Source organism: Poecile atricapillus, chromosome 24 (genome assembly GCF_030490865.1).
Source record: "Poecile atricapillus isolate bPoeAtr1 chromosome 24, bPoeAtr1.hap1, whole genome shotgun sequence".
In the NCBI taxonomy this organism is placed as follows: domain Eukaryota; kingdom Metazoa; phylum Chordata; class Aves; order Passeriformes; family Paridae; genus Poecile; species Poecile atricapillus.
The window spans coordinates 853,895-867,991 of NC_081272.1; the positions used below are offsets into that span (position 1 = coordinate 853,895).

A 14,097-nucleotide genomic window follows, 5' to 3' on the forward strand; every position below is an offset into this window, starting at 1 on the left:
ATGAAACATCCCATAAAGGCCACTGGCACGGAGATATTTTATTTTGATAGCCTGAGCCTTTGCAGCAGCTCTCTCTGCTCACGCCTGCTGCATCTGTAAAGGCCTCAGAACACCTCCTGACACTGGGCTTTGGTTTTCAAAGGGTTTTTTCAGCTTCTGCTCTTTATTCTGCCACCTCCATCAGCCAAGGAGCTGCTCCAGGGACTGCAGCCCAGCTCTGCTCCTGCTGATTGCCCCTCACACTCCAGAAGTGCTGCTGCACAGCTCAGGCCATTCCCAAGCTGATCCATTGGTGTTTTCCCAAGCACTGACACTCCCTAATTCACCACCAGCCACGTCCATGTGCCACCCTCCACGTGCACAAGGATAAATCCAATTACAAATCTACTGATGGCTCTTGTCCCTTTGTTTCTAGGAGAGGTCTCCTCATTTAGAACCACTCAGAGCTGAGGTCAGGATCAGCCATAGAAAACATCAGGGTAATTCAGAGTGGCTGGAGCTGCCACAGGGGAGGTTTAGGCTGGGTTTAACACAAAATCAGCTGGGCTGGAAAAGACCTCTGAGATCACCAAGTCCAACCTTCGACCTGCCACCACCTGACACCCAGAGCATGGCACCGAGTGACAAAGTGACACATCCAGGCTTTCCTTACCCACCTCCAGGAATGGGGACTCCAATGGACTATCCATTACATTTTCCAATCACCCTTTTGGGGAAGAAATTCTCCCTGCTCCTTTTCCCCCAGTGGGAACAGGGATGGGGATGGGCACAGCCCTGAGGCTGCCAGGGGTGCACAGGGTGGGATTGCTGGGGGTCTGTGCAGGGCCAGGGTTTGGAATCCATGATTCCTGGGGGTTCATTTCCAGCTCAGGACATTCCCTGGCCCTGGGAAGCCGGCATTCCTTACCTGCTGCTGGCCCTGCTGGGTTTGCTGCGTGGTTTGCTGGTTGGCAGAGTTGGTGGCGGCGGCGGCGGCGGCCGCTTGCTGCTGGAAGAGGCTGGCGGGATAAACTCCCCAGGGAGTGACTCCATAGTACTGGTGAGGCACCACAGCCGGGCCTGGAACACAGCAGGGGCAGTGTCAGCTCCTGGGGGGCCAGGGGCACCCCAAAATCCCTGCTCAGCGCTGCTGCACACTCCCCTGGAACCCTCTGCCAACGCGCGGGTTTGGCAAGGGCGGAGAATTCTGTGGAGTTCCCAGTCTGGAATTTCGTCACTGTGGGAGGTGACTCTGCCAGCAGTGACCCTGTGGTTTTATTGGTGTGCCCTGTTTGTACAGGGGAGCCACAGAAACCCCCAACCCAAACAGAGGAACCTTGTTTTATTCACCCACAGAGAGCAACTTCTCACCCCAGCTGAAATTCACAGCTCGCTGCCATCCATCCATGTATCCATGTATCCATCCATCATCCATCCATCCATCCATCATCCATCATCCATCCATCATCCATCCATCCATCATCCATCCATCCATCATCCATCCATCATCCATCCATCATCCATCATCCATCATCCATCCATCATCCATCATCCATCCATCCATCATCCATCCATCATCCATCCATCCATCATCCATCCATCATCCATCCATCATCCATCATCCATCCATCCATCATCCATCCATCATCCATCATCCATCCATCCATCATCCATCCATCATCCATCCATCATCCATCATCCATCATCCATCCATCATCCATCATCCATCCATCATCCATCCATCATCCATCATCCATCCATCCATCATCCATCATCCATCCATCATCCATCCATCCATCATCCATCCATCATCCATCCATCATCCATCATCCATCCATCCATCATCCATCCATCATCCATCCATCCATCATCCATCCATCATCCATCCATCATCCATCCATCCATCATCCATCCATCATCCATCCATCATCCATCATCCATCCATCCATCATCCATCCATCCATCATCCATCCATCATCCATCATCCATCCATCATCCATCATCCATCCATCATCCATCCATCATCCATCCATCCATCATCCATCATCCATCCATCCATCATCCATCATCCATCATCCATCCATCATCCATCCATCATCCATCATCCATCCATCCATCCATCCATCCATCATCCATCCATCCATCATCCATCATCCATCCATCATCCATCCATCCATCCATCCATCCATCCATCCATCCATCATCCATCATCCATCATCCATCCATCCATCATCCATCCATCCATCATCCATCATCCATCCATCATCCATCATCCATCCATCATCCATCCATCATCCATCCATCCATCATCCATCATCCATCATCCATCCATCATCCATCATCCATCATCCATCATCCATCCATCATCCATCATCCATCCATCCATCATCCATCCATCATCCATCCATCCATCCATCCACCCTCAGCTCCTCAATAAATCACCAAACCCTCTGCACAGCTGGACTGCATCAGCTCTCAAGTGTTAAAATGTTCTTTTTCCAGCCCTGCTTTGCATTTGCAAATCTCCCCTAAAAGAGGCTGCAGGGTCCTGTCCCTTCCCACATTCCCTCCTCAAACCTCACCTTCCCTCCTCCAACTTAAGAGGCTTAAAAATAACAATAATAATAATAATAACCTTGGAGAGCAGCAGAAAAAGCCTCACTTTTGAAGATTCCTGGTGTTTATCAGGTCTCAGGACAGCACAGGAATTTGGAGATGGCAGCATGGCAGCCTCTCTCCCTCAATAATCCCAGCTGGAATAACGCTAAGGGAGCTCTCAGTGCTGGAGGGAGGAGCCCTTCCCACCAAATAACACGGATGGGAATCCAGGAATATTTTTTATTATGAGTGTTTGGTATCTTTAGGAAAGGTCAGGTGTTCCCTTTGATTCCCAAATCCATCACCCCTTCCAAGGGCTCCCTCCCCACAGGGGGAATAACTCAGGCAGAGCCAGACTCAGGTGTGACACTGGAATAAACAAATCATTAGAGGATTTTTGGTCATGACTGGTATAAAAACAGGGATTTCTTTTTAGAGACACTCAGTACTTGGGTTCTGCCCAGGTCTGTGATTCCATGGAAAATGAGGGATGACATAAAAAGGGATGTGCAAACACAGTGCTGAGTGCTCAGTGGTAGCCTGGCTGTGACAAAGGAGGAAAATCCTGCAAGTCCCTTTTCCTTTTGGTTTTTGTTCCTTTCTTCCTGGTTTATTTTACTCTAACAGGCTCAGCTGAACTCCTGCAGAATGCCAAGGACCTGGATGAGCTCCTGCTCCCACGTCCACACTTCAGGATATTCATTCCATGCCTTGTGCCAAGTATTAAACTCATATTTCAAACCTGTAAAAGTTTTCTCCTTGTGTTATCCTGGTTTTAACCACTGTGCTTTCCCCAGATTTGGGATTTAGGTGCCAGCTCTGCACAGCAGGGAGGTGCTGGCTAATTCCAGGCAGATGCTGAAGGCCTGGATTTGTATCCCACCCCAAAGCCCATCCTTGCTGGATTTACAGAATCAGAGATGCTGATCCGCTTCCTACTCAGATCTGGAGCAGCAGCCGCTAATTTCTTCCCTTCCAACCTGGAAATTCGTGAGCTAAAACAGACAAAAACCCGCAGCAAATGAATCAGTGCCACGAAGGTGGTGCCTGTGGTGCCTCAGCAGGCACAGACAGGTAAGCAGGGAGTGATTTTAACCTGTTTAGAATCACTGAGTGCACATCAAACCCCAACTCCCGGGGTTCTCCTGCACCCAGCAGGGAAAGAGCTGCAATTGCTCCCTTTTAATGCAAGTCATTAACCTGCATTTGCCCTCAGGCTGCTGCAAGTTGCTGCAACTCCTTTATCTGGGCAAAATTCGGGCATCTCTCTGGAATATTTTAGTCTCAGCTCTAATTATCAACCAAGCACAGCCTAGATGGGTTTTTCTCCTAGTCAGAGGTTGCTGCCAAAGCCTTGGGTGTAAAAAGCAGAGGAGATGCAAAAGCTTTGAAGTTTGCAGGCAGCTGGGCTTAAAAGGGCTGCGAGTCTGGCTCAGCTGCTCCGAGCACAGGAGCGAGAGGCTCATTACAGAACAGAGTTCTCAGTGAGGGCAAGAGAGGCATCACTGCCAGAGCCCAGCAGCACCCAGAGCTGCTCCTTCCTTCCTTCCCTCCTTCCCTCCCTGCAGGAGAGCTGCTCCTGCACCCAGCACAGCTGGCTGCTCCTTCCAGCACCTCTGAGAGCAAATATTCCCTGTGCTGCATCCACCCACTGCTTATCTCAGCATTGATACACTGCTTATCCCAGGATTCATCCACTGGTTATCCCAGGATTCATACACTGCTTATCCCAGAATTCATCCACTGGTTATCCCAGCATTCATACACTGCTTATCCCAGCATTCATCCACTGGTTATCCCAGAATTCATACACTGGTTATCCCAGCATTCATCCACTGGTTATCCCAGGATTCATACACTGGTTATTCCTGGATTCATCCACTGCTTATCCCAGGACTCATACACTGGTTATCCCAGGATTCATACACTGGTTATCCCAGCATTCATCCACTGCTTATCCCAGGATTCATACACTGGTTATTCCTGGATTCATCCACTGCTTATCCCAGGACTCATACACTGGTTATCCCAGGATTCATACACTGGTTATCCCAGCATTCATCCACTGCTTATCCCAGGATTCATCCACTGGTTATCCCAGCATTCATACACTGCTTATCCCAGCATTCATCCACTGCTTATCCCAGGATTCATCCACTGGTTATCCCAGCATTCATCCACTGGTTATCCCAGCTGGTTATCCCAGGATTCATCCACTGCTTATCCCAGAATTCATACACTGGTTATCCCAGGATTCATCCACTGGTTATCCCAGGATTCATACACTGGTTATCCCAGTTGGTTATCCCAGGATTCATCCACTGCTTATCCCAGAATTCATCCATTGGTTATCCCAATATTCATCCATTGGTTATCCCAGTTGGTTATCCCAGCACCCATCCACTGGTTATCCCAGTATTATTCACCCATTGGTTATCCCAGCATTCATCCACTGGTTTTCCCAACTGGTTATCCCAGAATTCACCCACTTCCCCACTAAACCAGGGCTTTTCCTGCTGGAATCATTTCCCTCCACCCCAGGCTGGAACTCCCAGCACCTGCTGTGGGTGGGAGCCTCTGCTTTTCCTGCATCCAGGTTATCCCAGCCCTGATCCAGCTCTCCACAAAGAACAGGAACATTTTCTACCTACAACGCTCCACCCCAGAGGGAATCATTTCCCAACTGGCATTAAAAAAGGCAAGTTTTTGGTTTTTTGAGTGACATCTTTCTCAAATGATGGAAGGCACTTCAAAGGCAGCAGTATCTTCCCCACAGTTTAAAATCTAAATGAGGTTTTTTTTTCTAGGAAGTTCTTCCCTCTGCATTCAAATTTGTTCTTTAAAATGCTGCTATTGTTGGCAAGAGAAGAGAATTATCCCAGAGCTGCCAGTCTCACAATCATGACAAACCTGCCAGAACTTTAACTGACAGATTTTCTCTGCCATAAAACACACCCCAAAGTTTCCTCTCTGCTCTGGGAGTAACTGAGCAATAAACTCCCAATAACCCCAAACTCATTTCTTCCATCCCAGAAGCTTCTCTGATCCTCCCAGTTTAACACTCCCAGGCACATCAAGGAGGCTTTTTGGTTTTATATAAACTGAAATTGTCCCATGTCCCTGCAGCGCTGCTCTCAGTCCTGACAGGAGGAAAGGGTTCCCAAAACTGCTCAGGATGGGACAGAAAAGCTGCTTTTCTGAAAGAAACATCAACATGGAGTTTGTCTTGTCGTTTCTAGGCTCCAAACTGATGAGAGAGTTAAAATAACTCCTGTTTCTCCATGGTGTAACACTAGAAATACACCCAGCACATTATGAATTGTTTTGTTTCTTTTAAGAGTCATAAACACAGAATTATTCAAGTAGAGGCCCTGATGTCAAGTTTTGGGATGCTTTAGGTATGCCTGGGGTGCTATTTCCAGCTCAAATGTCTAAAATCTGAGTTAAGCACAGCCTGGATGGGGTTTGCTTCTGGTCAGAGGCTGCAAAAGCTCAGGGAACTGCAGCAGAGCTGAGAAAAAGGAAAAAAAAGGAAAGGGAAAAGGGAAAGGGGAACAGGGAAAGGGGGAAAGGGGGAAAAAGAGAAAAAGAGAAAAAGAGAAAAAAGAGAAAAAGAGAAAAAGAGAAAAAGAGAAAAAGAGAAAAAGAGAAAAAGAGAAAAAGAGAAAAAGAGAAAAAAGAGAAAAAAGAGAAAAAAGAGAAAAAAGAGAAAAAAAAGAGAAAAAAAGAGGAAAAAAAGGAAAAAAAGAGAAAAAAGAGGAAAAAAAGAGGAAAAAAGAGAAAGAGAAAAAGGGAAAAAGGGAAAAAGGGAAAAAGGGAAAAGGGGAAAAAGGGAAAAAGGGAAAAAGGGAAAAAGGGAAAAAGGGAAAAAGGGAAAAAGGGAAAAAGGGAAAAAGGGAAAAAGGGAAAAAGGGAAAAAGGGAAAAAGAGAAGAGGAGAAGAGGAGAAGAGGAGAAGAGGAGAAGAGGAGAAGAGGAGAAGAGGAGAAGAGGAGAAGAGGAGAAGAGGAGAAGAGGAGAAGAGGAGAAGAGGAGAAGAGGAGAAGAGGAGAAGAGGAGAAGAGGAGAAGAGAAGAAGAGAAGAAGGGAAGAAGAGAAGAAGAGAAGAAGAGGAGAAGAGGAGAAGAGGAGAAGAGGAGAAGAGGAGAAGAGGAGAAGAGGAGAAGAAGAGAAGAAGAGAAGAAGAGAAGAAGAGAAGAAGAGAAGAAGAGAAGAAGAGAAGAAAAGAAGAAGAGAAAAGGAAAATTGTGGCCACCACTTGGTATTTCCTGGAAAGGTGGCCCAGCTCCGTGTGGTCTTTCCAGGAAATGAAGCTGCTGACCTGCTGCTCCTCTGCACTCTGCTGGTGCCCAGAAACCAGCTCTGGAGGCCCTGAGGTGATGCAGAAAGGCTGAGCAGGAACCTCTGCACAGGAATCATTCCCAAATCTCCTCCCGTGCCCAGAGCCGGTGCTGCCAACGCTCCGGGACCTCCTCCCCACCCAGGAACTCAGCTTCCCTCGGCACCCTCATTCCAATGACAAACCCTGCTTTTACCCACAGCATTCCATCAATGCTCCCCCCCAGGAACACTGCTGTGCTGCTGATTCCCTCCCCCAGGAGCAGGGAATGGCAGGCAGGGAGAGCTGGAATTAAACATTATTCCATCAATGCTCCCCCCCAGGAACACTGCTGTGCTGCTGATTCCCTCCCCCAGGAGCAGGGAATGGCAGGCAGGGAGAGCTGGAATTAAACATTATTCCATCAATGCTCCCCCCCAGGAACAATGCTGTGCTGCTGATTCCCTCCCCCAGGAGCAGGGAATGGCAGGGAGGGAGAGCTGGAATTGCTCACCTAGCGTGGCAGCTGCCGCCAGCCCGGCCGCGTAGGGATCGGTCCCCGGAGGCGCCGCGCTGATGATGTAGGGGTTGGGGACGAAGGCAGCGGGAGCTAAACCTGCTGGAAACATTCCTGTCAGTGAGAAAAACCCCAGCACACCCCCTGTGCAGCACCAGACCAGCCTGCCCCCCTGCTTCCCAGCTTTCCCCAGGGGGGTTTCTACAGGGAGGGAGCAAACGGTGAGTGCTGATGGGCAGGAGACAGATCTGGCATTAAAAATCCCCCAATTCCAAGGATTTGATGCTCCTTGAGGATAAAATCCTTTAGATCCAGCAGCTCAGGTGCTTCTGCAGGGCAGGCAGGCCCTGCTCAGGATCTGGAGCTTGTGACTACTCTGCACTTGCTCCAGTGAGTAAATGAGGAGCCAGAGCAGCCCATTCCCAGCTCAGCATCCCAGCGTTCCCACTGCTCAGTCTGGAGTGGGAAACCATTCCCAAATCTGCAGGGAGAGGTTTCATCCTCAGAGAAAGTGAAGGGGAGGAAGTTAAAAACTGAATAATTTCAATCCCTGAACTCCACACTGAGCACACAAGGGCACAGCACAGAGCTCCAGAGCCCAAACATGTTTATATTGGGGTTCTGGGCAGGAAGAACCACTACAAATTGTTTATTGTGCTAAAAACATTTACCTTTAATCACCCAGGAGTAGCCCTCCTATAGTTTTCCACACATGATTAAGTGCTTTACATCCAGTTAATAAATATATTTAATGAGTGGTTTTTAATCAATTTATATTTAAAATATATTTTATATTATATATAATATATATTATATATTTTATATTATATTTATATAAATTATATATAATTTATATTTAAAAATCTATTTTTAAAAAATATATTTAATGAATGATTTTATATTGGGGTTCTGGGCAGGAAGAACCACCACAAATTGTTTATTGCGCTAAAAACATTTAGATTTAATCACCCAGGAGTAGCCCTCCTGTAGTCTTCCACACATGATTAAGTGCTTTACATCCAGTTAATAATATATATTTAATGAGTGGTTTTTAATTAATTTATATTTTAAATATATTTTATATTATATATAATATATATTATATACTTTATATGGTATTTATATAAATTATATATAATATAATTTATATTAAAAATATATTTTTAAAAAATCTATTTAATGAATGATTTTATATTGGGGTTCTGGGCAGGAAGAACCACCACAAATTGTTTATTGTGCTAAAAACATTTACCTTTAATCACCCAGGAGTAGCCCTCAATAGTTTTCCTGGTTTTCTACACATGATTAAGTGCTTTACATCCAGTTAATAAATATATTTAATGAGTGGTTTTTAATTAATTTATATTTAATGAATTATTTTTATTAAATATACTTAATGAATGTTTTTATATTGGGGTTCTGGGCAGGAAGAACTACCTAAACTAAAATTGTTTATTGTGCTAAAAACATTTACCTTTAATCACCCAGGATTAGCCCTCCTATAGTTTTCCACACATGATTAAGTGCTTTACATCCAGTTAATAAATATATTTAAGGAATTATTTTTATTAATTTATATTTAATGAATTATTTTTATTAAATCTATTTAATGAATGATTTTATATTGGGGTTCTGGGCAGGAAGAACCACCACAAATTGTTTATTGTACTAAAAACATTTAGATTTAATCACCCAGGAGTAGCCCTCCTATAGTTTTCCTGGTTTTCTACACAGGATTAAATGCTTTACATTCAGTTAATAAATATATTTAATGAGTGATTTTATTAATTTATATTCAATGAATTATTTTTATTAAATATATCTAATGAATTATTTTTATTAATACCAATCCTGTGTTTGCATAAATGACATTTTTTACTTGTAAAACCCTATTTTGATATTAAATTGTGCATTTCCCCTCCCTTCTCTGTGCTGTTACCCTGATTTATGCTTTGCTCAGACTCCCAAAGCCTCAGGAGGGGGAGAGTGCCAGTCCTGCCACACAGGGAATCCTTCCAGAGGCATCCAAAGTGTGCCAGAAACACCCCTGAGCAAACCTGGAGTAGCAATTCCTCCTCACAGGTTGATAACTGTTTGTAAAATCCACCTGAGAGGCTCCTGGGTGGATTTTGTGGATCAGGATCAGGAGGAGAGAGAGGAGCACTCACCTATGTGTGGCTGGTGGGCAGCGGCCAGGGCGTACTGCTGCTGCTGGGCTGCGGTCAGCTGCTGCACAGCCAGGGCACTGGGCCTCTGGAACAGCTGTGGGAGAGAAAAAACAGCCTGAAACTGGTATTAACAACACCCTGAAACTGGTACCAACACCCTGAGACTGGTACCAACACCCTGAAACCGGTATTAAAACACCCTGAAACTGGGCACCGTCAGCTGCTGCACAGCCAGGGCACTGGGCCTCTGGAACAGCTGTGGGAGAGAAAAAACAGCCTGAAACAGGAATTAACAACACCCTGAAACTGGTATTAACACCCTGAAACTGGTACCAACAGCCTGAGACCGGTATTAACAACAGCCTGAGACCGGTATTAACAACAGCCTGAAACTGGGCACCATCAGCTGCTGCACAGCCAGGGCACTGGGCCTCTGGAACAGCTGTGGGAGAGCAAAAACAGCCTGAAACTGGTATTAACAACACCCTGAGACTGGTACCAACACCCTGAAACTGGTACCAACAGCCTGAGACCGGTATTAACAACACCCTGAAACTGGGCACTGTCAGCTGCTGCACAGCCAAGGCACTGGGCCTCTGGAACAGCTGTGGGAGAGAAAAAACAGCCTGAAACTGGAATTAACAACCTGAAACCAGCATTAACAACACCCTGAAACCGGTATTGACACCCTGAAACTGGCATTATCAACACCCTGAGACTGGGCACTGTCAACTGCTGCACAGCCAGAGCACTGGGCCTCTGGAACAGCTGTGGGGAGAGCACAAACACCCTGAAACTGGAATTAACAACCTGAAACTGAGCACAAACACCCTGAAACTGGAATTAACAACCTGAAACTGGGCACAGACACCCTGAAACTCCACACCACATTTCCTTTCACCCCACAGACTCCTCTCTACATCTCCAAAGATCTGAACTCCTTTGGCATGGATGTTGATCCACCTGAAGAACCCCACATTTCTGCAGCTCAGCCACCCCCAGCCAGGCTTTTCCCTCTGCTGTTCCCTCCAAATCCCAAAGGATTTATCCTGCTCACATATCCCAACAATCAGCTGCAACAAAGGATTCCCTTCTTCTCTGAGGGATCTCAGACTTGCAAAGGGAGAGCAATAAAGTTTACACTCATTATCCAAAGGAGCAGGAGTCGATTGCTGGAGCCAAGCCCAGCATTCAGCAGGAGCCAAGGGAGTCTGGGCTGCTGTGGGAGAAAGGTCAAACAAACCTAAGCCAGGCTCAGATAAAGCTCTGGAGTAGTGGACTCTGCCCTTAGGGTTTAAACCAGGATCAGGTAGAAGGTTTGAACTTGGAATTCACAGGCTGCTCTGGCTGGCTCAGTAAAGCCCAGCGTGGGGATCAGTAAAGCTGAGTGTGGGGCTCAGTAAAGCCCAGCGTGGGGCTCAGTAAAGCCCAGCGTGGGGCTCAGTAAAGCCCAGCGTGGGGCTCAGTAAAGCCCAGCGTGGGGCTCAGTAAAGCCCAATGTGAGGCTCAGTAAAGCCCAGCGTGGGGCTCAGTAAAGCCCAGCGTGGGGCTCAGTAAAGCCCAGCGTGGGGTTTAGTAAAGCCCAGTGTGGGGCTCACACCTGGGCTGAGCAGGTGTTGGTTCTCTGTCACTTCTTGGGCTCCAGGGTGGGGTTTGGGGTTTTTTTTAGCACTTTTTCCTACTTTTAGGCTCTTTTTCAACAGCAGCTCCTGGAGACCCCTGGGATCAGCCGAGATCTTGGTGGATGCTCTGGGAATTGCTGTGGGAATTCTGATTTTTCCAGCTGCAATCTCCTGCTCCAGCTCCCAGGCAGGACACACACAGCACGGAGACGATGACAACGCCTCCGATCTTCCTCCACCCCTTTTCCCAGGATGGGATCCCAAGCTCACCCCAGCCCACCCCGACTCCTCTGGATGCAGAGGATGGATCAGGGAGCAGTTCCTCACCTGCTGCTGGGAATTGTAGTCAAAGAGCCCCACGGTGGCAGCGGCCGAGTCCACGGGGACCTGAGTGCCGGAGTAATCGAACTGCAGCGGCTCCATGCCCACGTGCTCCATGGGGTCCAGGGGCACGCTCTGGGATTCCATGTTGGAGAAATCCTCCACGGGCTTGGCCCCGTTGGTGCTGGCCAGCTGGGCCAGCCCCTCGGAGCCGTTCTGGTTGGGGCCCAGCAGATCCACCTCGCTGGCAGAGTTCTGGCAGTTCCCGGGCGTGCGGCTGCGCGGGGAGGGAAAAACGCGTCGGGAAAAGGGGCAGGAACGCTCCAGGCCAGCAGCTCACCCTCCAGAGCTGCCTGGAGGTGCTGGAGCACAACGGGGAAACATAAAAACAGGGTCTGAAAGAGCTCCCTGAATTAATTCTACACGGAAATAGATCCTGGCAGAGGTGCCCAGAGCAGCTGTGGCTGTCCCTGGATCCCTGGCAGTGCCCAAGGCCAGGCTGGACATTGGGGCTGGAGCAGCCTGGGACAGTGGGGGTGACCCTGGGACAGTGGGAGGTGACCCTGGGACAGTGGGAGGTGACCCTGGGGACAGTGGGGGTGACCCTGGGGACAGTGGCAGGTGACCCTGGGACAGTGGGGGTGACCCTGGGGACAGTGGGAGGTGGCCCTGCCATGGCTGGGGTGACCCTGGGGACAGTGAGAAGTGACCCTGGGGACAGTAGGGGTGTCCCTGGGACAGTGGGGGTGTCCCTGGGGACAGTGGGGGTGACCCTGGGACAGTGGGGGTGTCCCTGGGACAGTGGGGGTGGCCCTGCCATGGCTGGGGTGACCCTGGGGACAGTGAGAGGTGTCCCTGGGACAGTGGGGGTGTCCCTGCCATGGCTGGGTGGCACTGGATGGGATTTGGGATCCTTTCCAGCCCAGCCCACTCAGCGAGCAGAGCTGATGAAGAGGGAAGGAGAGGGTGTTTGGGGGTGTTTGGTGTTTGCTCTTCACCAGTCCCTGTCACACAATCCCAGTCAGGGTCAGGCTGGGAGGACCCCAGAGGGTCACTGGTGCCACCCCCTGCCCCAGCAGGGCCATCCCAGGGCACAGAGCCCGGGGCTGTGTCCGTGTGGCTCGGGAATATCCCCGGGAGGAGCCTCCAGCCCCTCTCCAGGCTCTGCTCAGGGCTGGAACAGCATCCCAGAGAATCCCTTTGGATTCTGCCCCCATGGCACTGCAGGGGATGGAGTGGGAGCCTGCAGGGGTTCAGCTGCTGGCTGGGGTTAAACCCCAACACTGATTAATTATTAACTGATTAATTAATAGCCACCAATGCACACACCTGAAGTCTTTGACGTCGGCGTCGATCCCGTTCTGGACAGGCAAACCATTGGATTTATCCATCACATCCCCCTCCTCCTTCAGATCTCCCAATTTATCTCCATCAAACGTGCCCTTGCTTTTCTTATCCCCTTTGTCATTCTCGTCACTCTCTGCATCCCTTGGCCCCTGGGTAAATGAGACATTGTTTTAATCAGCTGAGTTTTCAGATCAATTCTCCTGTTACCCCGAGATGGCAACAAATCAAAGGTGTCACAATAAAGGAAGTCACTTGCAAACATTAATTCCTACCAAAAAAAAATAGGTAAAAATACAAAATAGTCAATAATAATCAAAGAAATAAGGGAATTAGATCTCACTCTTCTAAGAGGGGTTTCATCTATCCAGGTTTCTTCCATTTAGTAACTCAAGGTTTGTTTTTGTGGGCTCTAAAAACCCCATCCCAAAATAATTTTAAGGAATTCTCCTTCTAGATGAGTCTTCAGCACTTCAAATTCAACACCAGCAAATGCTGCAGGGGCATAAAGTGAATTTGTGCTTCTCTCAAGTGCCTGGCTCAGTGTCAGAGACAGCTCTTGACTGGACACATGTTTGAGAATCACCTCAGTTTTGGGGACATCAGCAGTGAATTCCAAGGCACAGCTCATTTAAAACCACTCAAATAAATCACTGCCTCAGCCATTGGCTCCTGTGATCCTGAAGCACATTTCTTTGAGAGAAAAGAGGGAAAAAAAAAAAACAAGGAAAAAAAAAGGATTTCTGTTGTGTTGAGCATTTCATGAGTGGTGTGTGCTACATCTGCAGCGTGTCTGCTCTTTATTTCACTTGGGAGGAGAATAAAGGGTGTTGATGCCTGGGGCAGTGTTTTGAACAACAAAAAGGAGAGGAAAAACAACATAATTTATGATAAAAACCAGCAAGGGGCATATAAACATATTTATCAGAGGTGCTGTCACAGGGACAGACACCCAAACCCTGCCTTCCACATGATGGCAGGGAGAGGTGCTCTGCACACATTTCCACCCACTGAACCTTTTCTCACTCTCTCTGGCTGGAGAAAGGGGTTTCTCCCTTATATTTAGAGAAAAAAAATTTGTTGTGAAAGCAAAAATCTTTTTTGGTGTTGCTTCTGACAGAAAATAAAACCGTGCTTCCTTAATATTACTTGGAAATGGCAGCTGTAAAGGCAGCCTTGGAGCGATTTTCCCCCAAAGAAGGGGGTGACAGCTGTGTCACCTCTGTCACCC

General features: G+C 47.9%; 1 protein-coding gene and 1 non-coding gene across 9 annotated transcripts in view; both read right to left on the reverse strand.

The window, feature by feature from the left end:
• The window catches only part of PUM1 (pumilio RNA binding family member 1), a 73,176-nt gene that overhangs the window by 32,533 nt on the left and 26,546 nt on the right, over positions 1-14,097 (reverse strand). For 6 of the 8 annotated variants that reach the window (XM_058856771.1, XM_058856768.1, XM_058856769.1 and 3 more), the window contains exons 6-10: positions 12,852-13,018; positions 11,529-11,799; positions 9,580-9,673; positions 7,409-7,513; positions 908-1,059 (exon numbers count right to left, since the gene is read on the reverse strand). In XM_058856771.1, the coding sequence (XP_058712754.1) occupies positions 908-1,059; positions 7,409-7,513; positions 9,580-9,673; positions 11,529-11,799; positions 12,852-13,018 (789 nt within the window). The remainder of the gene's footprint in view (positions 1-907; positions 1,060-7,408; positions 7,514-9,579; positions 9,674-11,528; positions 11,800-12,851; positions 13,019-14,097) is intronic. The other 2 variants (XM_058856770.1, XM_058856767.1) reach the window with 1 other exon arrangement.
• LOC131588189 (small nucleolar RNA SNORD103/SNORD85) lies at positions 4,004-4,090 on the reverse strand. The gene has a single exon (XR_009279533.1). It is a non-coding gene; the product is annotated as a small nucleolar RNA SNORD103/SNORD85 (small nucleolar RNA).